We start from the raw sequence: 26,750 nt of genomic DNA, 5'->3' as shown, positions 1-26,750 counted from the left end.
TACACAGAATGTGGCTTGCCAATTGTTTTAGTCTTCCTGTGCAAGTTCACAAGCTTATTAAAATTGTAGGAAATTATTTTTTGCAGAATTATCATAAGTTTGCTAAAAGTAAAATAGTCATTTTTTTTAAATTGTTAGTGGCTTTGATGATTTTTTGCACATACTAGGCTTGAGACTTTATTAATTCCTTTTCCCCATTCCTCACATGTTATTTAATATATTAATGTAATGCTTTCATACCAGTAGCGTATTTTCTCAGCATAGTAGATTGTTGTGCAAGATTTGTAAATTGTTTAACTTCCTTGTTAAATATTGTGCAGATGACTGCCCTAAGCAGTGAGGCAGATTTTATCTGATTATTAGCCTAGGATATTCTCTTTGCCTCTGGTGCCCTGCTGACTCTCCGGCCACAACTCTGATTGAGCCAAATGGAGTTGCACGTATACATAAATGTGGAGTGCTAAACAGTATGTGTTAACATGTGTGAACTGAGTGCACTCCTTTATACTGTATGAACTAACGTGCGTGCAGACCGAGATGAACCAAATTGCTTTCCAACTTGGATGCCTGATTATCTGAAATGTCACGTTACACAACTCTGGGCACTTTTATCTGTGGAGTGACCGAAGGTTGAAAATGTAAGGCAAATGATTGAATGGTGAGTGATTTTTACTAGAATGATCATCAATTGTGGACATTGTTTTAACACTGTAGAACTATAACGAGTGAAATCTGTCAGCATGGCACTAATCTGAGGTGAGATATACTTGTTCTCAGTCTCTTTGCACACATTTTGAAGAAGCTTGTAATTTTCCATTGACTTCCCTCCCTGTACCCTAATTTCTGTTCTTCTCTCTTCCTCCATTTTTGGCCGAACGGTGCTGTACACTGTGTGGCCACTCTCCTTCCGTATACTGTATCTATTCATTTTGATCTTAATTTCTACTTTTTTTAATTTTTGATTCGTTTTTGTTTTCCCTTTTCTGCAACAATATAAATTTGTTTCGTTCTCATTTTCTGATTTTTATCTTTACTATCCTTCATTTTATTTTGAATTTTGTTTCTTTTTTGTTTTGCAATTTCCACCTTTCCCACTCCTCCCCGAACCTCCGATTCCTCCAAATTGGCTCGCACGGGAACCTGGCGACACCTCCGGCTGCGGAACGGCTGCGGTCCACCTCGCTGCACTTTCTGCCGTACACGTCCTGCTGCTGTGGAAACTGGGTGTATGATTCACCACTTTCTGTCACCTCATCTGCACTTAAAACGGATCTCTGAAAAATTGTTGCTCAATCGACTGTGATATGTACCGACCGAACATTTTCGAATTGTAATGTGTGTCGTCAACATTTCACAAATGGAACAATGAAAAAATGTGTTGTCTGTGTTGTAATACGAATTGGAATTTTTCTGTGTTTCTTAAAATTATGTTTCATATTTTATAAAAATTGCTTTTTTTAAAAAAAATTGTAATCTTTGGTGGAATGGCGGCTGTATTTTCTCATGCTTAATTCCGGAATATGACTTCATGTGGCCACGTGTCATGATAATTTGATTTGAACTGTATTACGTATTTGATGTGCACACTCAAAAACCGTGTGGTACCGTCACCACTGTCGGACGTGCGGTTTCCGAACACGGGTACGCTCCGACGCATTACCTGCACACTACCGTTGTCGCGGTGGGTGTAACTTCGGACTACCGCGTACACGCGCCACATCGTACGCGTACACGCGCCACATCGTACGGGGTACGCAGTCGTCTCTGACAGAGGAGGCGCGTGCCGCCTACACGACGCTGGTGGAGGCTCCCGCTGCAGCAGTAACTGTGCCGGTGCCGGGTGTGGCGACCGCAGTCTCCAGCGATGCCGGTTCCAACCCACTGCGGCTGCTACGGTCGGGGCCGCTGCCGGTGGCTGTGCGGCGCCCGCGGGGGGCACAGCAGCTGCAGCCGCTTCCGGCACCCAGGGCCCTCGGGGCACCGCCTCCGCCCCCGGTGCAGGGGAGACCTCGTAGCAGGGAGGTGAGTGCCGGCTTCTGCCACCTTTTCTGTGGTAGGTATCATTCCGCAGTACGGTTATAGCTTAACTAAATGCTTGTGTACACTGTCACCACATTAAATTAATATTAGGTTGGTGCATACGTGCATAACATTTTTCTGTACGTTTAATAAACACAACAGATACATACAGGGTGTTACAAAAAGGTACCCAAACTTTCAGGAAACATTCCTCACACACAGAGAAAGAAAATATGGTATGTGGACATGTGTCCGGAAAAGCTTACTTTCCGTGTTAGAACTCATTTTATTACTTCTCTTCAAATCACATTAATCGTGGAATGGAAACACACAACAACAGAACGTACCACTTCAAACACTTTGTTACAGGAAATGTTCAAAATGTCCTCCGTTAGAGAGGATACGTGCATCCACCCTCCGTTGCACGGAATCCCTGATGCGCTGATAAAGCCCTGGAGAATGTCGTATTGTATCACAGCCGTCCACAATACGAGCACGGAGAGTCTCTACATTTGGTACCGGGGTTGCGTAGACAAGGGCTTTCAAATGCCCCCATAAATGAAAGTCAAAAGGGTTGAGGTCAGGAGAGCGTGGAGGTCACGGAATTGGTCCGCCTCTACCAATCCATCGGTCACCGCATCTGTTGTTGAGAAGCGCAGGAACACTTCGACTGAAATGTGCAGGAGCTCTATCGTGCGTGAACCACATGTTGTGTCGTACTTATAAAGGTTTATGTCCTATCAGCACAGGTAGAGTATCCCGTATGAAATCATGATAACGTGCTCCATTGAGCGTAGGTGGAAGAATGTGGGGCCCAATCGAGACATCACCAACAATGCCTGCCCAAACGTTCACAGAAAATCTGTGTTGATGACGTGATTGCACAATTGCGTGCAGATTCTCGTCAGCCCACACATTTTGATTGTGAAAATTTACAATTTGATCACGTCGGAATGTAGCCTCATCTGTAAAGAGAACATTTGCACTGAAATGAGAATTGACACATTTTCGGATGAACTATTCACAGAAGTGTACCCGTGGAGGCTAATCAGCTGCTGATAGTGCCTGCACACGCTGTACACGGTATGGAAACAACTGGTTCTCCCGTATCACTCTCCATACAGTGACGTGGTAAACGTTACCTTGTACAGCAGCAACTTCTCTGACGCTGACATTAGGGTTATCTTCAACTGCACGAAGAATTGCCTCGTCCGTTGCAGGTGCCCTCGTCGTTCTAGGTCTTCCCCAGTCGCGAGTCATAGGCTTCAATGTTCTGTGCTCCGTAAGATGCCGATCAATTGCTTTGAACGTCTTCCTGTCGGGACACCTTCGTTGTGGAAATCTGTCTCGATACAAACGTACTGCGCCACGGCTATTGCCCCGTGCTAATCCGTACATCAAATGGGCATCTGCCAACTCCGCATTTGTAAACATTTCACTGACTGCGAAACCTCGTTTGTGATGAACACTAACCTGTTGATGTTACGTCCTGCTGTGCTCGATGCTAGTACTGTAAAGCAATGTGTCGCATGTCAACACAAGCACCGAAGTCAGCATTACCTTCCTTCAATTGGGCCAACTGGCGGTGAATCGAGGAAGTACAGTACATACTGACGAAACTAAAATGAGCTCTAACATGGAAATTAAGCGTTTCCGGACACATGTCCACATAACATCTTTTCTTTATTCGTGTGTGAGGAATGTTTCCTGACAGTTTGGCTGTACCTTTTTGTAACACCCTGTATAATAGAGAGTTAAGTCATCAATAATGTAGTCTCGTCACTGTTTACAGCAGTCTGCCAATGCTGGCGTAACTTCTCAAAACTGCAACTGTAGAAATCGCAATATTTTGAGTTGAAGAACTCTTCAACTATGTTCAGAGCGCATTTTTATGCGAAAAGGAAGTTCACAGAAGATTCCTCGATAGAGAGCAGAAAAGGTGAAAATTTCAGTATGCAATGTTAGGTGAATAAGCTGGTTGCAGGAAGACTTCCCAATCCAACTCCTGTACAGTGTTTCCTATCAGTGTACCAGAATGTCGGTGGGCATTATCGTGGAGTAGCATCACTTCACGGAGTCCTCCACAGTCGTCCTTCTTGGAATGTCTCTAAAAGACATCTCAATTGTTGAGAATAAATCTCAGCAGTGATGGCTACACTGGGTGTATACAACCGGGGACAGCTGGGAGATCTGGGAAAAACCCGATAATTTTTTCATCCGGGAGAAAACCGGTAAAAACCCGGGAATTGTTTGCAATTCTGGGAATTTTTAGTTATTTTAGTTTGCATTTAAATTTTTGCGACTTTGAGTGGTAAGAACCAATACTCTAACAAAGGATATTACTGTACCCCGCTACTGCAGAATAACACTGCAGCAGCGAAACATGAACAAGAGAAGAAAAAGAAAAGAAAACATAAAATAAACTTAAGTTGCAAAGGAAATGCGCTGTATACAGCAACAAAACACAGTGTTCATACAAGCGTCTGCCAACAGCAAAATGTGTCAAAGACTTTTGGAAGACTATGCAATGCTTCATAACAACAAATTGCTTCCGATGAGCGTGACGTGACAACTGTTTAAATTAGATTCCTTTGAACAGTTGCGGGCGGGCTCTTGTGCATGCGTAGTTAAGTCGCGTATGAGTAGTGCCTTCTCCTGCTTCTTGTTATAGAAGTGTGGCTGGGCGTCACTACCTAATATTGCCCCGGTTCGGAAATATAGTAAATCCGGGCCTGATGCACAGAGCAGTCTGAGTTGTGGTGGGGAGGTGGGTCGTCTCCACGTGACCTGTGTTTACGTTCAGTGATTTTGTTGTTTCCTCTTCGTTTATTGCTCTCATGTTAAATGACAACAAACGGATTTTTGCGGCCGGGAGTTATCAAATTAATTAAAACACTTTCGCATAATTACAGATGGCTGAAATATGTCATTTGTTTCAGATTTTATTTCCACCTTTCTGACAGTCAAGCATTAATCACCTTGCAGAACAATGAAGTTATCTTTGTTGGTTTGCTAAAGAGATTTGGCCTTCATTAATCTTTTCTGCTGAGGCAGTCAGTTCATTTGAAACAAACTGTTTAATTTCACACTGTTGGCTGGTTTCAACTGTTCGCTGATATCAGGTGTACGTATGACATTATGCCATAATAAAGAACTAAACATGAGATAATACAATACATGTACATCCGAATCTGGACATACGAATGTGCACTTTAAGCCGAATTATGCATTTTAGTATGGTTCTCAAAATTCCGATGCTCTTGAAGTATCCTTGTCTTTTGTTTTATGACATAATGTAAGATCTTTTAATGTTTTATACGTACGAACATATGACGACTGTTATCTGGCGCTCTCTTGAAACTGCTGAAACGAACCTATTTCCAACAGGTAGTGGGAAATCATTGCGAACGGTGGTTTGAAAAGCGTTACATACATCAAAAGCAAATTTCCTTATACGCGAGATGAACTATGTGCGGGAATGTACGATTAATTTCTTAAATAACTAAGCGTTTAACTCTCATTTAAAACTCAACTCTTTGAGGACGGCCATTTATAAGAATTTCAAGCTCTGAAGATCACACATTTACGTCGTTATTAAAAATTTTACTGGCACATTTGTGTGATGTATCATAAAGTGTATCACGCGCAGAAAAGAACAACATTATATGTGGAAGCTTAGCTTCTCTTCCAGCTTATTAATGTTTGAGACCAATGTAATATGTGAATGCTATGTATATTAATTTAAACCATTAACTTTTCTTATTTGTGTTTTCGCGCTACTTAAGAGTGATATTGCTATTGGCTGACTACATCACATGTCCCATGGCGTCATCAGCTGGCCGAGATTACGTGACATGAGTTATGATCGCTTCGCAATCTTGATTTCAGTGCTTCAAAAAGTAAGATGCGGTATTTGGTGGAATTCAAATTTATACCTCCATAATGCAAAAATATCCATCGTACATATCGCTGCACATCAGAGGGGAAACCCCCCATGAGTTACATTTTCTAAAGTGGCGGTAAATTCTATGTCGGTATATAAAACCGTAAACATTCAAAGGATAGATGAGTTTTACAGTGCCAAGGAATAGTATACGGTCACTTAACATGGAAAAACTGTATTTTCGCCCGGAAGAAAGTGTATTTTTAACCGGAAAATCCGGGAATTTTTTTTCCTTGTCCATGTAGACACCCTGCTACACTTGGGAGAAGCAATTCATAGTACACCACATCATTGCTGTTCCACCAAATGCGTAACTTCATCTTTTGTGGATGTGCGCTGTTCTTTGTACCGGGACTTGCTGATTTGTTTGGGTTCAGCCATTGCTTTCTTTTCCTTATTTTAGGATGATTGATGATGGTGATGAAGTCCCATACTCCTTTACAGAGCATAGGGGGCGGTGCAGGAGACTAGGCAAGGTCCTAGTCGAGGTGGTTTGCCATTGCCTTCCTCAGACCGTAATGGGGATGGATGGAGGGAGGGAGGGAGGGAGGGAGGGATGGATGGATGGATGGATGGATGGATGGATGGAGGAGGGGGGGGGATGATGATGATGATGATGATGATGACAAAAAGACGCCATTTCTCATCATCAGTAATAGGAATGGTCAATGTTGTTGGGAAGCCAGTGGATGACTAGGATGCAGAGTTCCTCATATGGCCACCTGCTAATTTTTGTGATGTTGGCTTAGAACATGCAGTGCCCATACACATGGTTTTTGAACCTTCCCCATTGTATGCAAATGTTGTCACTAGTGTCAAAGCTATCCTTGTTAAAATGCAAAAACGATTTTCTTGCCATGTTCCGTACAAAGGCATTATCCCCATACATGGTGGAAATGTTTCTGGCTGCCTCCATTGTTGTCAGCCCTATATTTAATTCAAGCAGAAGAACATGTCGGTATTAAGAATATGTGGGAATTGTGCCAGTTTCTACTTGTGGCACTATGTCCAGATGACAAAATGACAATATATACTCTTAAATAACAAATGAAAAATGACAATCGAATAACAAACTCACAGCAACTGGAATACCAACATGCAAAACAAAAATGATATGAACATGTGTGCACCAACGTAATAGTAATTACAGGTGAGAAAAATTTGAATGATTGGAAAACTTGACTGGCACAACCAGTAAATTAGAGGGGAGGCAGAACTAATTTTAATACTTACAGAGGGCTCTCCCTTCTTCCTGCCACAAAGAAAATCTTCTGTCAATGTATTCTGGAACGAGCACAACTGCTATTACAGTTATCTGAATGTTGGCACTGATTTTCCTTCCTGTTTTCTTTTCTATCTTTGTGAATAAGCTATGTGGATGAACTTCAAACTATTTTAGGTAACACTTTTGTGAAAACTTGACTCATTTATTTGTCAGTTGTAAGCATTTATAGATCTTGCTACGCCAAAATCCTGCATAATAATGATGATATTCTAAAAAAAAATTTTTTTTGTGCATCGAGTCCCTTCCACGGAATCATAATCGCCGTTACGAAGCCTTCGAATCTCGGAGATGGGTTGGACAGAGCGTTAGGAACTCTGAGGCAGGTGCACACAGTGGAAAGTTTCCAGGTGCACTGTCTCAGTATGTGGCTGTATGCCATTGCTCTGAAAACTCTGTTCACAAATTGACACAGACAAAGTATATAATCTTTTTATAACAATAAACGAGAAGAGCAGTTTTTATTTTCATTTCATTAGCAAACCTCACTCGATTATAACAGACTTCTTTGGGCAAGCTAACTTGCAAGTAATTGTCTAGTGATGGTGCAAAAGTTTTCCACGTCAACAAATCTTATGAATGTGTCTTGATTTTGCTTTAGTCTTGCTTCCGTTATCAACTGCAGTGTGGTGGTGACCCTTCGCTCACAGCTCCATGCATTACTGGCTTCTTGTGCCATTATACAACAAATTGAATGCAAAACTGCCAAAAATCGAGCAGGTCACAAACGACATATGACTGTTAAAACAAGTTTTTGCAAACAGCCACAACTGTACTTTGTATCTTTTATTGACCAGTTTCACTCTTCTAATGAACAAGAACATTGTTCCTCTGTTTTTTGAGGCCACTGTTAGTCCTGCCACTCTTTATCGGCTTTATAAAGACGACCGAGATGACATTCCGACCACTGAGCGAAAAAAATGTAACGGTTGTGACACTCGTCAAAACATCTCACTGTTTCAATAAACTGATGCAGGTGAAAGCTGGAGAGTTTTGCATCGGTTAAACTCACTGAGATGATCTCTCCTGCAACATTTGGAAACAAGTAGAGAGTTAGAGGGAGAAGTAAAGCTGTGAGGGCATGTCGTCAGTTGCACCCGAAGAGTTCAGTCGGTAGGTGCGCTCAAATCGCAAGTGCGGCAGGTGGACTCTGTGTATTGTTTTAGAGTATCGGAAAATTCCAGCTGTCTAGTTTGTCCGTTTCCAGTCTCGTATCCTACTGCCATCTCGCCAGTTGCAGACTGGCTCGGAGGACGAGGGACCGTCGCCGAGTCCGACGTCCAGCGACGGAGCCAACCCGATCCCGCTCCCACCGCGCGACCGTTCGAGGCCTCCCGCACCGTCCAAGCCGCGCCACCAGCGGAAGCACCCGCTCATCATCCCCGGCGGGGGCGTGTCGCGGACACTGGCGCGCCTCGGCAGTGTCGACTCCGACGAGGGGGCGGACGATCGCGACCGACTGTCGCCGCAGCTGCAACGGCGGGGCCACTCGCCGCCCCCGCGGCTCGATGAAGCGGAGGAGGAGGAGGGCGGTGAAACGTCGGAGCCACCTCGGAACGGGCAGGTGGCGGCAGAAACGACGGCCGACGCTGATAGGACGGGCAGGTGAGTGTTGCTTCAGCACTCCTTACTGCTGTAGCAATACAGCGTATGTCGAGTGCACCGCTTGTCATTTACACTGAGTCAGACCTTTATAACCACTGTCCACTGTGAGGTCGCAGGTACGTGACGCGGTAAGCAGAGAATGTAAGTGGAAGAGAGATGTACGGGTAGTCATTATAGCGAAGATACAGGGCACAAATGCGGAAATTCACTGGTACGAGTGGTTTTAGCAAAAGGCACACAGTTACGGTGCTGCGGCTGGTAAGTGACGAAGCTATTTGTCTGTTGGCATATTAGTGTCATAAGCACCTGTGGAAAGTGGTTGAGCCAGCCGCGGTGGCCGAGCGGTTCTAGGTGCTCCAGTCTGGAACCGCGCGACTGCTATGGTCGCTGGTTCGAATCCTACCTCGGGCATGGATGTGTGTGATGTCCTTAGGTTAGATAGGTTTAAGTAGTTGTAAGTTCTAGGCGACTGATGACCTGAGATGTTAAGTCATATAGTGCTCAGAGCCATTTTAACCATTTGAAAGCGGTTGAAGGATTGTGAAATAATGGGTAGTTGGACAGTACTGGATATCCACACCTTGTCACAAAATGTAGAAGTCGGAGCATCCTCCCCCTATCCTCACATCCCCTCCCCCCACTGTGTAACCCACGATAGGCAGCAATCCATGGCCTGTCTGATGTCACAGTACAATCCTGGTGCAGGCACAACTGTTTTGCAGCACAATGTTCAAAGGCCATTGTTGAACACGGAGCTCCACTTCACATGATCTCCTGCATGTACCTGTGTTGACCCAACGACATTGTGAGTTAAGATTGCAGTGGGCACAGCATCACTGAGATTTCTCTTTGAGTCAATAGAAATGTGTTGCCTGTCAAATGAATCATTTTTCTCGTTACACCAGGTCGACGGTTGGGTCCTTACACGCCGTTATTCAGACAAATGACTCCTTCAAACGTGCGTCGTGACACAGATGCAGTCTGGTCAGAGTAGAATTATGCTGTGGGGCACGACTGGAGCTTCTGTGAGATGTATGGTAGTACTCGAATACACCAGGACAACAGTGAACTATTTGAACACAATTCTGGAACACCTGCACATCCCTCCATGGCTGAAGTCTTCTCTGATAACAATGACATCGTCCTGCCGTGGTTTGAAGAGGAACACACATCGGGCACCAGCTGCGTGCCCATAAACCACCATCTCGTAATTTGCGGGAATTTAGTGGCCTGTGGTGCGTCATACTTCTGGAAACTTAAGGACTTGTAGAATCCATGCCAAGCAGAACTGGTACTGTGTTCGAAAAGTGGACCAACACGCAATTAAACAGCTGGTAATAATGTTTTGGCTCATCGGTGTATGTGTGCAGTGTGCAGCTTTGCAAATTGCATATGTTCACGACCAGAGGCAGGTACAAAGCATAGTTTAAGCACAAAGTGAGGTGTAAAAGTTTAAATAAAAAACAGTAGCACTTAAATTGCAGAAGTTACGGAAAAGAATTTGATGTTATGGGGCGAGATCACCCCTGTGTTGTTCAAGAAATATTTTTGAAATCTAGGGGAGAGATGTGAGACAGTGTAGATTGATCTAATGTGAAGCAGACAGTGTGTATGGAAATTTCTGCACTTACCTGCACGAAGCCAGGATAGTTGTGCCCAAGAGGATGAAATATTTCAAACAACACAGACACATTGTATGCAAACATTCATTATCAGTCCCGAGTACTGTGAATGTCCCCAAGACAGACTTCCCTCAGTATTGTAGCTTTAACTGTCAGTTGCAAGTATAGATATTTTTAAAGGGAAGAAAATGTTCATTTGTGGTACATAGATCTATGGAGGAGGACATGTTGTTCAGATTATATCTCACAACATTGTCAGCTTGCGCACATGTTTAGCATTTATTTACAAATGTGGTGCAAAACAGGTTCCTGAGCAAAGTTGCAACTGTCATTTAACCCTTCCCCCCCCCCCCCCCCCCCCCTCACTGCCACACGTTGTTCAGTTCTTAGAGAGAGAGAGAGAGAGAGAGAGAGAGAGAGAGAGAGAGAGAGAGAAGGGGGGGGGGGGGCGGAATTAGTTATGGAGCATTGACACTATGGTAGGAAAACTGTCTGGCTAAAACAGATACCAATATTTGAGTCCGGAATAACTGGTATTTTTCAATGTTTGTTTGGTCTTGGTTATAACAGATTTTACCGACTGAAGAGGCAAAATATTGTGTGCCACAGCAGCACTACCAAACTTTTTTGCTTCTGAATAAACCTTTTTACAAAACGGATAATTTTTGTTCATAAAATTTGCATTGGTGTGAAATATTGCGTTATTATAGTAAATGGAAATAAGCAGTCATTTAATAACAGAAATGACTAACAAACACGTGGGATAAGAACTGGTGCATCATTGCTAAGACAGTGATGTTTTCTGTGTGTCGTGGCTTAAGGTACATGTGTACATGCAGGGTGCAGGACTTAGCACCCCACATGGTCTATATGGTAGTTCCTTGTTGACATCACCGGATGTACGCTGTATTGCAGAATGGCACCAATCCTTGCCTGGAACTGCTTTTATGAAGTGATGTAGCAGTGAAGCTCAGTGCTCCATTGGCTTTAAAATTTTAAAGACTTTGCTGCCATTTCTATGGAGCAGGAAAGGAGGAAAGATATTATGGTAACAGTAATAAATTGAAAACAACATTCCTTCATAGTACGCAAAAGCAATAGCAAGTGGCTGTACTGCTGCCTGTGTGTACATGATTTGCCTTTATCTGCTTGGTGGAAACGGACAAATAACATGAAGAACAGAGTTCTTCAACCTCAGTTTTCATCCTTCAGCACTGAGTCATCGTAAATGCACAAATAATGGAATGATCCCCAGTTACAACATGATTTTTGAGCAGTTTCAAAAAATAGAATGATTGGAAGAATTCTGGTGTTATATATATATATATATATATAGTGTTCGAGCGCTTACCACTTTTCAAGAAAAGCAACAAATAGTGGACATACTAAGTTTTCTTTTACTTATTTATTATTTTAATACTTTGATTCTGTGTGTCTTGAAACCACAACAGACAAAATTTTTCAATCTTTTTTCAGTTTCTGCATTTAGTATAGTAACTAATAAGAATTGAAAATAAAAAATGAGTTGTTTCAGAAACCAGTTATTTTCTGCAATTTTAACAGTTAGGTTAAAATGGTGTTAAAGGAAGCAATATAACTAAAAACTGGTTGGTTCAGTAATAACTACCATCCCTGGTTAACGCCTATCATTCTGGTTGATATGGGAATGTTGCACTCAGACTGATCAATGATTTCTTTTGTATTGTCTTAAATAGTGATGTTTCACTGCAGAAAGGGAGTGGGATTTTGAAGTGTGTTTGCATGTATATGCACGTAAAGGCACCATACATGTGTGAACATGTAGTTATTGTCATTGGCTTTTCCATTTTATTACCCACTTTTCTTCTCTCATTCCTTAGAGACCAGTGGTTGCTTTGGAACATTGTAGGTGGCGCAGAACAGCATGGATCCAGAAAGGCGGGGCAGGGGTCTTATTGAGTGGAGGGGAGGGGGAAGGGAGGTCTTGTTGATCATGCCCATTCCTCTTATCCCACCCCCAACACCCATTTTCTCTCTCTCTCTCTCTCTCTCTCTCTCTCTCTCTCTCTCTCTCACACACACACACACACACACACACACACACACACGGGTCTGGCAGGTTTTTAAGGGTGGCATAATTTTGAGCCAAAAGAAATGAACAGCAGCGATGGTTGCAGGAATTCTTATTAGTGGGAATGAAATCGTAGATAGATGGATAGAGATGTGCATATCCTGCAAGTGGCCACACTGCCTCTGTGATATTTTTGTTTGGCTAGGCATGGGCACATCAGATGGTCAGATCAAGAAGATCCCTGCAAAATCATGAATGCTAATTGGGATGCAGTCAGTAAAGCTAATAAGTACATTTCTGAAGAGAAAAGCAAGTAAGCTGTGATTAAATTGGATGTGTGTGTGTGTGTGTGTGTGTGTGTGTGTGTGTGTGTGTGTGTGTGTGTGTTAAGTTAATAGTAGTAGAGGATATACAGAGTTTCAGGGAGAGCATAAGGGAACAAATGGCAGGAATGGGAGAAAGAAATACAGTAGAAGAAGAATGGGTAGCTTTGAGGGATGAAGTAGTGAAGGCAGCACAGTGTCAAGTAGGTAAAAAGACAAAGGCTAGTAGAAATCCTTGGGTAACAGAAGAAATATCGAATTTAATTGATGAAAGGGGAAAATATAAAAATGCAGTAAATGAAGCAGGCAAAAAGGAATACAGACGTCTCAAAAATGAGATCGACAGGAAGTGCAAAATGGCTAAGCAGGGATGGATAGAGGACAAATGTAAGGATGTAGAGGCTTATCTCACTAGGGGTAAGGTAGATACTGCCATCCGGGATATCTGGATACTTCCCACTAACACCAATCTGTCAGAACTCCGGAGATGGGAACTTGCCCTTCAGTATATCCTCTCTCCTCGTTATCCACCAGGCCTCAACCTCCACTAATTTCAATTTGCCGTCACTCATACCTCACCTGTCTTTCAACAACATCTTTGCCTGTGTACTTCCGCCTCAACTGACATCTCTGCCCAAACTCTTTGCCTTTACAAGTGTGTGTGTGTGTGTGTGTGTGTGTGTGTGTGTGTGTGTGTGTGTGTGTGTGTGTGTATACCTGCCCTTTTTTTCCCCTTAAGGTAAGTCTTTCCGCTCCCGGAATTGGAATGACGTCTTTCTCTCTCTCCTTCCCTCTTTCCTGAAGAAGCAACCGTTGGTTTTGTGTGTACATTTGTGTTTGTTTGTGTGTCTATCGACCTGCCAATGCTTCTACTGCCACCACAACCATCATCCCCTGGCAGCCTACTGCCCTATCTTGTCCACCCTCAATCATTGTATCTATTTGGTTGTTGCACAAGTTTGTAGCATTTTTCCATAAGCTTAATAAACACAACAGAGATTTTAATCATCAATAATATATTCTCTTTCACTATTCACGACAGTCTGCCAACTTTTCGATTCCCCAACTGTAGAAATGAAGTGGTCTTGAGGCGAAGAACTCGTCGAGACACGTTCGGAGCGCATTTTATCTGGACGGGAAGTTCCTTGAAAGGTGCTTGAGAGAGAGAGCACAAAAGGTGAAGGGTAAAGAATGATTTCCTAACCCAACTCCTGTATATGCCTCTCTTTGTCAGTCGAGCAGAATGCAGGTGGATATTATTGTGGAATAGACTAATTTCACACACTCCTCCCGGTCGCTGTTTTCGGATTGCATCACTGAGACGTCTCAGTTGTTGACAGTAAATGTCATCAGTGATAGTTACACCTCGGGGAAGCAGTTCATAGTGCACCGCACCATCGGTGGGACAAATGTGTAACATCATCTTTTGTGGATGTGTGTAGGATTTCATACATGGAGTTGCTGCTTTGTTTGAGTTCAACCATTCCTTTCTTTTCCTTATGTTAGCATAAAGACACCATTTCTTATCATCAATAATAATACAGCTTTGAAAGCCAAAGGGGGGGGGGGGGGGGGGGGGGTGACGCTCCCAGTTTGGCAAACATAGAGGCACACTATCATATTTTGACAGGTTTGCTAAATCACTCCCTCTTAACTGCGTAACAAATCTTTGGGACTGGTTGGCACAAAGTGTGAAAAGTAGCAATGAAGACCCTGCAGTTTGGTTATGATTATTGTTGTGTGGCTTCAGCTGTATATGGTGTACTTGTAGAAACCTGTGGACTCATATTGAGTGAATTTTGAGAAGCATTTGTGGGATGTCTCCTCAGAGTAACTATTTTCGTCTAGTTTGCTTGTCACTGCGCCACATATTCAGTTTAGAGGTTTTGGGAGAAATCAGTTTGGTGGGCTGAGTTTTATTTTTCCATTTGCCGCAGCCCCTGTGATGGGGACGACAGCTTCGAGAGGCACATTGCGGACGAGCTGGAGGCGCTGGACGCGATGGAGGAGGAGCCGGGGGTGGGCGCGGGAGCGGGCCCACGGCCGGACGGCCACGCCGTCTCGTGCGAGGACCTGCTGGAGTTCGCGTCGCCGCGGACGGCGGGCCCGAGGCGCGGCGCCGACTCCGACGAAGTCCGTATCATGCGGAAAGTCCTCGGACCCGAGGTGAGTGCTGCGATTTGACTCGGATGCACCGAGTAACTGGAACTGTCACAGTAGTCCACTAGTGTGACTGTGTCTGTTGCAGAATACTGATACGTGGAATAAATATTTTATGCTTTTTGTGCCTCACAGCTGTTACACAGGTTGTCACAGGTGGAGTGGTTAATATTGGGAGATACGGCAGGAACCATTATTTGAAACAAAAATGTCTAGTAAATGTGATCTCTACGACTTATATCTTAAGAGCTAGAAGCACGTCTTCGATACTGTGAAACAAATCTCTTCTACTATAAACTGTCTGCTTTCCCTATGTTGAGAGGTGGTAGTGTGGAACAAAACAAGAAAAAAATTTCCAGCAAATGTGAGAGCTAAAGTGTGTACCTTAAGATCTACAAACACTTATCCATCTTCGCTACTGTGAAGCGTATCTCTTCTACTGAAAAAAAGTGTCAATGGTTCTTAAGGTATGCCCATGTTTACTATACAGTTTCTTCTTGTTTTGATCGATACAACCTCCTCCCAAAATATGGAAAACAAAGAGCCCTGCAGGAGAAGACACTTTTTTTTTTTACAGAGGTGAAGAAGTGCCTATAGCACTTATGATATGCATTTGACAGGTCATCTTTACCAAAGTTTTTTGCTTCAACTGATTGTTGCTGTCGTATCCCTGAATATTAACTGTTTGTCCTGAGACAACCTAAATAACATTTAAATGGCTATATTACTATCTGCTAGAACTGCTGTTTAGTGTTTTTTTACTGCACTATTAGTTAACAATTTGAGACTATCACTGTGGGTACAACAACATGTCACTTTATTTCATAGGAGTGCTAGAGGTTGAAAATATCACTTCAGTTGTAAATTTCTTATATTATCACGACGCCCACAGCACAGTTGCGACACCTGAGGATGGGCTTATGAGAGCCCGAAACCGGTCGTGATAGTAAAAGAAATTTACAACTGGAGCAGTATTTTCAACCTCTAGTACAATGCTCAGTTGTGGTTGTTCTTGCAACGGGATTGTTTGTTCATAGCAGTAGCTGTGAGGTCAGTAATATAATGTGATTTTTGTACTCGCATTCTCACGGTGTACTGAGGTAAAGTCAAATTAGGTGATTTTGAGTTTTGCCATTGGGGCAGTAAAATAACTGAGTGTATAAAGTATAGACTAGCAATAACAAGATCAGATTTTCTAAAAATAGTTGTATATGCATATTGAATATAAAGCTATATTTTAGGATATAGCCTGATAACACCTGAGGGGGTAAAATTAATTACTTGCCACCAATCACTTATATGAGGTGCAATGAAATATAACAGAAATGTTTGTTTTTCAACGTCAACTTTCTCCCCTTCAAAGTAATCCCCTCAGATACAATAAACTAGTCTCAGTACTGTTTTGGATATTGGAAGCACTTCTGGAATAAAATTTTTATTAAGGTGTTCAGCTCCTGTTTCTATCTCATCAGTGGACATCCTTTCATGGTTCTCTTCAGCCTCAAGAGCAGAAAGAAGTCTTGGGAGGCAATGTTTGCCGAATATGGTGGCTGAGGCAACATAACGATTGTGTGTGTGTGTGGGGGGGTTTCCCCCTACAAATCAAGAGTATGCATTGAGGCATTAGTAGGAGTGTTATTGTGATCCAATCTCCACAACTGGTTTTGCCACAATTGTGATCATTTTCTTTAGAACACTTCACGCAAATGGTGCACAACTTGCAGGTAGTATTCTCCATCGACTATTCAACCATAAGCCAGAAACTTGTGATGCACTGTCCCACTGTAATCGAAGTAAACAGTGAGAAGAATCTTCACATGTGATCGAACTTGTTGAATTTCTTTCAGTCTCGGCCCTTCAGGCAGTTTCCATTGGGACAATTGGGCTTTGGTTTTATCGTTATATCCGTATACCCATGTTTTCTCATTTGTTATTACCTTCTTTAGAAGTTTCATGTCTTTACCAACTTCATTAAGCTATTCCTGAGTGACGTCTGCATGACATCGTTTTTTGTCGAAATTCAACAGTTTCGGAGCAAACTTTGCTGTTACAGTCTGATACCCAAAATTTTTGAAAAAATTGCTTGGCATGGTACAAAGGAGTGATTTGCCAGAACTCTTTTCTTTACTTCTTCCAAACTGTCTTCAGTAATTGATGTGCTAGGGCATTCTGCGTGGTCATTGTCTTCAACATCTTCTTGCCCCATTTTGAAATGCTTATTCCATTTGTAAACTCATGTCTACCTCATAGGAGATTTTCCACAGCCAACATATCAAATCTGGCTGCACTTTATTTTTCAAACATAATGTATTGCAAATTCTGTGATCTATCTTTTCTGAAAGTAAAATCTCGCCAGGCACTCGAAAACATGTATAACCTTTTTGACTGTCAATAATGAACTAAATATTCAAAACAGCTGAAAATGCAAACATACATGATGAACATGTGTACCAACAAGATAATTATTTTTAATTGGATTTATAAAGCCTGTGAAATTCAGAAATTCCTGTTATTTTTTTATTATGCATCATACAGTGTACAGGAACAGTGGTTTGTTGTGGTTTGGGCAAAAGATGATTTCTGCATTAAGACATACATATGAGTAACATGTTTTGTGTGTGTGTGTGTGTGTGTGTGTGTGTGTGTGTGTGTGTGTGTGTGTGTGTTTTAATGTTTGAGATGTGCTGAAGCACAATTATGCATTAATATAAACAATGTAAAAAAGATAGACTGCTACACATTAAGTTGCAGACAGGCACAACTAAAAGACACTTCAACATTGGCTTTTGGCCACAGCCTTTATCAGAAAAAGAAATGCACACACATTCTGCTGGTAATGTGTGTATGAAGTATGCTTGCATATGTGAATGAATATTTTGTGTGTGTGTGTGTGTGTTTGTTTGTTTGTGTGTGTGTTTGTTTGTGTGTGTGTGTGCTGTGGCCAAAAGCTAATGTGTAAGTGGTGTTTAGTTATGCCTGTCTTTAACTCAATGTGTCGTCTTCATGGTAAGTAGCAATCTATCTTTTCTTTACATTGTCTATATTTGAGCCTGGAGTTTCCCATGTTTGCTTGTTAGGTAAATAATTTTACAGTCAAACTGTCCTTGATGCCCTTTAATGAAATAAAATTGCTAAATAATGAAACAAAGTGAAACTTCCTGGCAGATTAAAACTGTGTGTCAGATCTGTGCTCGAACCCCAGACCTCTGCAAAGATCCCGGTGTGGCACACAGTTTTAATCTACCAGGAAGTGTCATATCAGCATATGCTCTGCTCCAGAGTGAAAAATTTCTTCTGGAAATGAAATAGTGTTTTATTTCAGAATAAAACAGGAAAATGACTTACTGTAAGAAATTTGGGTGGGGAGTAATAAGTTTAAATTTAAATCAAAGTCTCAACGCATTAAAGCAGTTTCTGGTGGATGCAGGCTGCGGTAGTGATAAAGAAACCTGCTTGGGGTAGACTGGTGTAGAGTGGTGCATCAGACCAGTGTCTTGACCAACAACAACAAAGTGATGAGACAGGCTGAGCTGGAGTACACAGAGGCAAGTCTGTCATGATATGCCTATTGTATGACACTTATCTACTATAGCTTTCCCACTCTCCCTGCTTACTCCCTCATCTAGAATTTAATAAACTTGGACATTGTAGTGGGCTGTTTCTCTGTTTGTCTCTAATGTTCAGTTACACTCGTCTAGCTTTTCCATTTACAGGGCACTCACATTTGCAGTACAGAATGCTAGTTTTGAAGTTTATCTGCTGTACCCATTGCAGCAGGAGGAAAGTATGCCTGCACCTACTGGTACCTATCACCTCTCACAATAGATTGTTTAGCTATTAATTTTTCCTTATTGTCTGCATTTTTATGTTTAGATGACTGAGATGGTGAGCAGAATGTGGCTATTTAAGACTTGTAATAGCTGCCTGTTGGCCTATTGCAGTATGGCTCGCAACTGCCACTTTTTTGTGTGCTCTTGCACTCTTACTTCTAAGTAATGAATGATTTTGATAATTATTTATGTATTTAATAAGTACCTTAATGCATCAATGGTGACACATTTAAAACTGTGCAGTGCCATAGGATGTGATGCTGCCAGTAGTATAGTACAAGGGAGTACCCAAAAGAAACCACAATAATACTGTTGTGCGCAGAGCTTGTGTAGAACACATTTCTGCCACTGGGTGTGTGTATCACAACTCATTGCCAGTTCAGTGCCACCTTTGTTATCATCCTGGCTTCTTATGTTCATCTGTAGTGAGTGTTTTTGGTAGCGCCGTGTTGTTGTTCCGTTTTTTATGATGGTAAGTTTAAATGAACAAAGGCAGCTGTGAAATTCTGCTTTTTCTGCTCAGAAAAATGCTGCTGGAACTATATTAATGTTGAAAACAGTTAACCAAGATAATGCTGAGGGAAAAACTCAAATGAGCAAGTGGTTTGCAAGATTTAAAAATGGCAACATGTCGATTGATGACAGACAGTGTTCTGGATGTCCATCAGCTGCCCTAACAGACAAAAATATTGAAAACAGTTGGACGTCTTGTGCTCACAGACCATCAACGGATCGTTTATCAACTGCCAGAGAGTAGTTGGTTATCTTGGAGTGCAGTTCAGTGTCAAACGGAAGATTGGGGAACGAAAAGGATTGCTGCCAACTTTGTTCCTTGGGTTCTGACTGACAATCAAAAGAAACACCAAGTTGAAACATGTCATGCTTTGAAACAACAGCTTGAAACAGATTCCAGTTTTCTGTCAAAGGTCATTACTGGTGACTAGCCGTAGCGTCTATGGTGGCGTCGGTGTAATTGCTTCGTCCACCCTGGTCACCTGTTCCTTTTCTTTGCTGCGTATCTTTTTATAGACGCATTGCCGGTTCCCATGCCTTGCTGAGGTTATAGTCGCAATCTCGGTTCATGAGTCCGTCCCTGGTACGAATTTCGATAGCCTCTCTAATGATGCTGTTGTAGTATTTAGAAGTCTGTGCCAACACTCTGGTACGTCGGTAGCCCATTTTGTGATTTTTGGACAGACAGTGCTCTGCGAATGCCGACTTGTTGGGGTACCAAAGTCAAGTGTGCCTCTGATGTTCTGGCAGAGGGAAGGGATTTAAGATGATCCGCTCTCAGGAGCTCAGTCCGTCAGTTCACCTGATGATGGCGACACGTCTGATCGCCGAAATATTGTGCCCGTTGGACACTATGGACCAGCAGTACACTAATGGACTGTTCGAGAAATAGAAATATATTTCAGGATCTCCTTAAAAATTTGGTGAAGGGCACTGTACCGTTTGATTGCATTGACTTAAGAAGCTTCACTTTTTTACTTTGTCAAGGGGGCATAGGCCTTAATATGTGACATAAATTTTAACTTAATACATCAATCTGTTCCTGGGAAAAAGAGGACTTAACAGACAATCGGACAGACACAGTCAGTCAATCAGTCAGTCAGTCAGATAACAAATGGTCTTCTTTATGTAATATTATTACTTATTGACAGTTTCAGGATTTTGTTCCTTTACTTATACAGTGAAATCTTGCATTTTGGCAAATTTCATGATTTTAGGCTAACAGAACTACCTTACAGGTTTTGATGCGCGATTTTGTGAGCATCAAAATATGTGACTTAAATGGCTATATCTCTTGTTTGCATTGCCTTAAAAGCTTTAGTTTTTTACATGCCTAAGCGACCATAGATTTTAATGTGGACACAATACATATACCCTTTCCTGAGAAAAAGGGTTTTGAAAAGACAGACAAACAGACAACAAAGCGGTCTGAGAATGAAATTTTCACTCTGCAGTGGAGTGTGCGCTGATATGAAACTTATTGGCAGATTAAAACTGTGTGCCAGACCGAGACTCGAACTCGGGACCTTCGCCTTTCACGGGCAAGGTACTGGCAGACGTAAAGCTGTGAGGACGGGGCGTGAGTCGTGCTTGGGTAGCTCAGTTGGTAGAGCACTTGCCCGCGAAAGGCAAAGGTCCCGAGTTCGAGTCTCGGTCTGGCACACAGTTTTAATCTGCCAGGAAGTTTCAGAGCGGTCCTGTGAGGGTTCTGTTTTACCAATTGAGGTACAGAACCCACAAAAGGAGGGAATAAGGAACAGGTAATGTTCAGTAAAGACACACAATTACCCCAAATTACACCTCTTGCACATTTGTGTTCTGTACATCTCATATGTACCAGTTACAAACATTTTGCAGCCATCCTGCCATTGCAGTATACTTTGCTGTTTTTCAGAACAACCGTATCCCATAGTTTGGTAGTGTTCACGCTTTTGAAGTAGTGGGTACCCATGTAAATGATGAAGATGTGGGCATCCACAACTTCTCGAGAAACAACCTGCACTACTGGCCATTAAAATTGCTACACCAAGAAGAAATGCAGATGATAAACGGGTATTCATTGCACAAATATATTATACTAGAACTGACATGTGATTACATTGTCACGCAATTTGAGTGCATAGATCCCTAGAAATCAATACCCAGAACAACCACCTCTGGCCATCATAACGGCCTTGATACGCCTGGGCATTGAGTCAGAGCTCGGATGGCGTGTACAGGTACAGCTGGCCATGCAGCTTCAACACGATACCACAGTTCATCAAGAGTAGTGACTGGCGTATTGTGACGAGCCAGTTGCTCGGCCACCATTGACCAGACGTTTTCAGTTGGTGAGAGGTCTGGAGAATGTGCTGGCCAGGGCAGCAGTAGATCATTTTCTGTATCCAGAAAGGCCCGTACAGGAAATGCAACATGCGGGAGTGTATTATCTTGCTGAAATGTAGGGTTTTGCAGGGATGAAATGAAGGGTAGAGCCACGGGTCGTAACACATCTGAAATGTAACGTCTACTGTTCAAAGTGCCGTCAGTGCGAACAAGAGGTGACCGAGACGTGTAACCAATGGCACCCCATACCATCACGCTGGGTGATACGCCAGTATGGCAATGACGAATAGAGGATTCCAATGTGTGTTCACCACATGTAGCCAAACACGGTTGTCACCATCGTGATGCTGTAAACAAAACCTGGATTCATCCGAAAAGATGATGTTTTGCAATTCGTGAACCCAGGTTCCTTGCTCAGTACACCATTGCAGGCGCTCCTGTCTGCGATGCAGCGTCAAGGGTAACCGCAGCCACGGTCTCCGAGCTGATAGTCTGTGCTGCTGCAAACGTCATCGAACCTTTCGTGCTAACATCCCCGTCTGTTGACTCAGGGATCGAGACGTGGCCGCTCGATCTGTTACAGGCGTGCGGATAAGATGCCTGTCATGTCGACTGCTAGTGATACAAGGTCGTTGGGATCCAGCACGGCGTTCCGTATTACCCTCCTCAAGCCACCGATTCCATGTTCTGCTAACCATCATTGGATATCGACCAACGCAAGTAGCAGTGTCGCGATACGATAAACTGCAATCATGATAGGCTACAATCTCACCTTTATCAAAGTTGGAAATGTGATGGTACGTATTTCTCCTCCTTACACGAGGCATCACAACAACGTTTCACCAGGCAATGCGGGTCAACTGCTGTTTGTGTATGAGAAATCGGTTGGAAACGTTCCTCATGCCAGCACGTTGGTAGGTATCGCCACCGGCGCCAACCTTGTGTGAATGCTCTGAGAAGCTAATCATTTGCATATCACAGCATCTTCTTCCTGGCGGTTAAATTTTGCGTCTGTAGCATGTCATCTTCGTTGTGTAGCAATTTTAATGGCCAGTAGTACAGGTTGTGGAAATTTAGGATAGGTTTTGTTTCAGTTCATCGCACAAATTAATATAGCCATGAGATTTCAGTTTTCAGTTCACCAACTCCAGAGTTCGATGTAGTTGTTGACAAAGATAGTGTCTTGAGGGGCCCAGTAAACAGAAGTGGATGGAACTGTCTGTGGCAATGCAGATGAACTTTTCACAAGCTCGATTAAGCACAGGTTACACACATTGCAGTAGACCTGTGAGATGCAGCCAGTGGTGCACACCTGGACAATCGAATTGAGATGTCAGGATGACATGACTCACTCAGCTCAACAGAGCTGCTGTGTGAGGTCATCCAATACACTAGTGGCAGAGGTCACTAATGTACGGCCGAACTTGGGTGAGCGTTCGTACAGCGTCAACTGTCAAGGTAAATGGATGCGTTTAGGTTACAATCAACAGTCAAGATTCCAATAATATTTATTTACCAGTTCCTGCTTATGTTAAAGCCAGCTTCAGAATTTTTGGACCCCTATGGATGGTGCTGTCAGCTCTTCGGTTTTTTCGTGGTACCACAATCGTACACAGACAATATGTTGTTGTTGTTGTTATTGTTGTTGTGGTCTTCAGTCCTGAGACTGGTTTTATGCAGCTCTCCATGCTATCATATCCTGTGCAAGTTTCTTCATCTCTCAGTACCTACTGCAACCTACATCCTTCTGAATGTGCCTAGTGTATTCATCTCTTGGTCTCCCTCTACGATTTTTAGCCTCCACGCTGCCCTCCAACACTAAATTGGTGATCCCTTGATGCCTCAGAACATGTCCTACCAACCGATCCCTTCTTCTAGTCAAGTTGTGCCACAAACTCCTCTTCTCCCCAATCCTGTTCAATACCTCCTCATTAGTTATGTGATCTACCCACCTAATCTTCAGCATTCATCTGTAGCACATTTCGAAAGCTTCTATTCTCTTCCCGTCCAAACTGTTTATTGTCCATGTTTCACTTCCATACATGGCTACACTCCATACAAATACTTTCAGATATCCTGACACTTAAGTCTATACTCGATGTTAACAAACTTCTCTTCTTCAGAAACGCTTTCCTCGACACTGCCAGTCTGCATTTTATATCCTCTCTACTTCGACCATCATTAGTTATTCTGCTCCCCAAATAGCAAAACTCCTTTACTGCTTTAGGTGTCTCATTTCCTAATCTAATTCCCTCAGCATCATCCGACTTAATTCGAATACATTCCATTATCCTCGTTTTGCTTTTGTTGACGTTCATCTTATATCCTCCTTCCAAGACACTGCCCATTCCGTTCAACTGTTCTTCCAAGTCCTTTGCTGTCTCTGACAGAATTACAATGTCATCAGCGAACCTCAAAGGTTTTATTTCTTCTCCATGGATTTTAATTCCTAATCCAAATTTTTCTTTTGTTTCCATCACTGCTTGCTCAATATACAGATTGAATAACACCAGCCATACGGGGCCAAAAATTCAAAAGATGGCTCTAACATAAGCTGAAACCATCAAATAAATAAATGTTATTGCGATCTCGACTGTTTATTGTAACCTAAATATTCAACCAGATCACTGCACTCCGTAGACAATGTTGTCTAAATTTATAAATGGATGTTCATGTACGTAAATAATGAGATACCGCCGCAAAGTCGAAAGCAGTTCGTAGAGGAGTTAATTGCAAATGAATTTCATTTGTGGCAACCTAATCGTAGATATTATTCTGATAATGAAAAGAAGTGAAATGGCCTTATCCAAAATTAATAGATAACTGAGAAAGAGAGAACGTGCTGTCACCGAATTCACTGTAGATCCAACAGTAAGAAGCAATTAGCAAAAGAAACTGAAGAAAGCTAAGTAATCTTGAAAAACAGATCGTTCATTTGAAATACACAAGCCAAAATTAAGGTACTTCAATTTCTTGAATACTCAGAATGTACCTTGGCTGCAAGCAGAGTGTGCTGATCATAGACTCTCAGTGGGTGTCAAATCAGTCTTATATATTCAGATGCTGTCAGGTTGGTGAAAAATTAATTTTTTTTTATGTGCATTTATTAGCCGAGGTATGTTGCCCTGTAGTGATATTTAACTGCTTTTTGTTTTGTGTTTATATGTTTTACATGAAAGATGTTGCTACCATTTTTGTATTTCCTAGGCTGATGTGAATAGGACCATAATTTATTGAAAAAAACTCAGAATAAAAAGTCTTTGTAATCAAAGACACTCTTCATTGTGGCAGTATCACATGTCATCATTCTGGCGTTGTGATTGTGAAATGCAGTTATCATCATAAATCCCATCTTTCCGAATACAAATAACATTAGGGAGTATATGTAAAGGCAAGTACATGTAAAAATACGTAAGTTCCTGAGGAGTCTTGTGCAAATTAATCTGGATGCTACAGTTAATTACAGACAATGATTACCTGCTTGTTGAAGCAGCCACATGCGTAACTGCACATTTGACAAGCACACACAATCAAACAATTTGTGTATGCATGCACAAATACCCTTCACCTCGACACAGTCCAAATGTGCTTATACAAGTATAATTCTGTGTTTCCAGTATGTGAAACAATTGTGAAGGCGATTATTCGTTAGTTTTAGTTGGCTTTGCTTTTGTGATTGGGTGAGGGTAGGGGAGGAGGGGGGCGCAGGGGGGGGGGGGGGGGGGCATTGGGGAAACTTGAACACGATGTGGAGCAGACTTGATAGGGAAATTAAAAATCTATCTCACATTAATTTATTCTGAGCTGAAGATATATCCTTGTTATTGTTATAATTATTTCACATTAAAAGGAAAAACATATTGAATTTAAAAAAAAATGATTCAACAGTGAGAGAAGCTGTAATGCTATTCAAAAGACTAACAACAGTACTGCAATTTCTTGCATCTAAATGTGTCTATGGGGACTTCAGATGTTCTGTTCTGTAGTAGACAAATGCTGACTTTGTATGTCATCTGTTCCTGCCCTACATTTATAACTATCTTATCTTTTTTTTGTCCTGTAGTTGGTTCTGGGAAATTCATCTCTTTAATAATAGCATGTTTGCGTCGGCCAGGGGCATTTGTGTAGTATTTTATTAAAAGTAAAAATGTACTATATCGCTATTGGGCTTACTGTCACAGGCTTTCAATTTAATTCTGTTAAAACAAGGCTAGGTTCGGTATACTCGGATAAATTTTTGAGCAATTTGAAATTGATTTGGTACATAAAACTTGATACAGTGGCATTAGAAGATTGTCTCGTGATTGATGTTTACTTGTACAGGCACGCTTATTATCAGTACACGCACTGTGGCATATGTACTTTTGGGCAATTGCACGAGCATGCACGACTGACTGTCAGTCGAGCACTGAGAATTTCAGTCAGTTCTAATAATCACACAAAATTAACCTACAGACTGTCGAGCAAGCTTGTACTTAGTGCCGGATTGTGCACACATTTGTCAAACGTGCAGTTATGTACGTAGCCGTGTTTAGTGATGTACAAAAAATATGTAGGTTGCAACTTGAATAGTGACAACACTGCTTTGCAGACACTGTGCTATGGAATCTGCTATTGTTGCTGATAGCACACATTGTCGACATACCTACTTTACCTCCGAGCAAATGGACTTGCCTGTCCCACGTCACTGGCATGTGCACAATCGAGGAAAACACCGTGACTTGCGAGTGAGTGGTCTAACATAATGGTGATTCTCGTGTACAACTGTGATGGCGTTATCATTACGCATTATGTTCCTCCACGGCAGACCATCAGTGCACGGTATTACTGTTCATTTTTGGAGCATTGTCGCGTCCCGAGCATGGGTATTGCGAGGGATTGAGCGACACGGTTCGTGAAAGGGATTTAGCTGGTTGACCTTAGTGAGAGGGAGACTTTTTGATCTGGCTAAGATGTGAAAAATCCCCGATGTGAAGGTAGCTAGGAAGCGGGTAAAATTAAAGTCTGGCTAAATTTAACAAATTTCAGTTTATTCCGAATAATTACAGCTCATCCTAACTGCGTGGTGATTGCATTCG

The 26,750-nt window shown here is 42.2% G+C and overlaps 1 protein-coding gene across 10 annotated transcripts in view; it reads left to right on the top strand.

The window, feature by feature from the left end:
- Window positions 1-26,750, top strand: part of LOC126295315 (activated Cdc42 kinase-like) — a 335,217-nt gene that overhangs the window by 236,515 nt on the left and 71,952 nt on the right. For 8 of the 10 annotated variants that reach the window (XM_049987766.1, XM_049987765.1, XM_049987761.1 and 5 more), the window contains 3 exons: window positions 1,759-2,022; window positions 8,479-8,849; window positions 14,782-15,010. In XM_049987766.1, coding sequence (XP_049843723.1) covers window positions 1,759-2,022; window positions 8,479-8,849; window positions 14,782-15,010 — 864 coding nt within the window. The remainder of the gene's footprint in view (window positions 1-1,758; window positions 2,023-8,478; window positions 8,850-14,781; window positions 15,011-26,750) is intronic. The other 2 variants (XM_049987769.1, XM_049987763.1) reach the window with 1 other exon arrangement.

The sequence above is a fragment of the Schistocerca gregaria genome, chromosome 11 (genome assembly GCF_023897955.1).
Source record: "Schistocerca gregaria isolate iqSchGreg1 chromosome 11, iqSchGreg1.2, whole genome shotgun sequence".
Taxonomy (NCBI): Eukaryota; Metazoa; Arthropoda; class Insecta; order Orthoptera; family Acrididae; genus Schistocerca; species Schistocerca gregaria.
The sequence above is the reverse complement of the archived record's forward strand: the minus strand, read 5'-3'. Positions and strand labels throughout refer to the sequence as shown.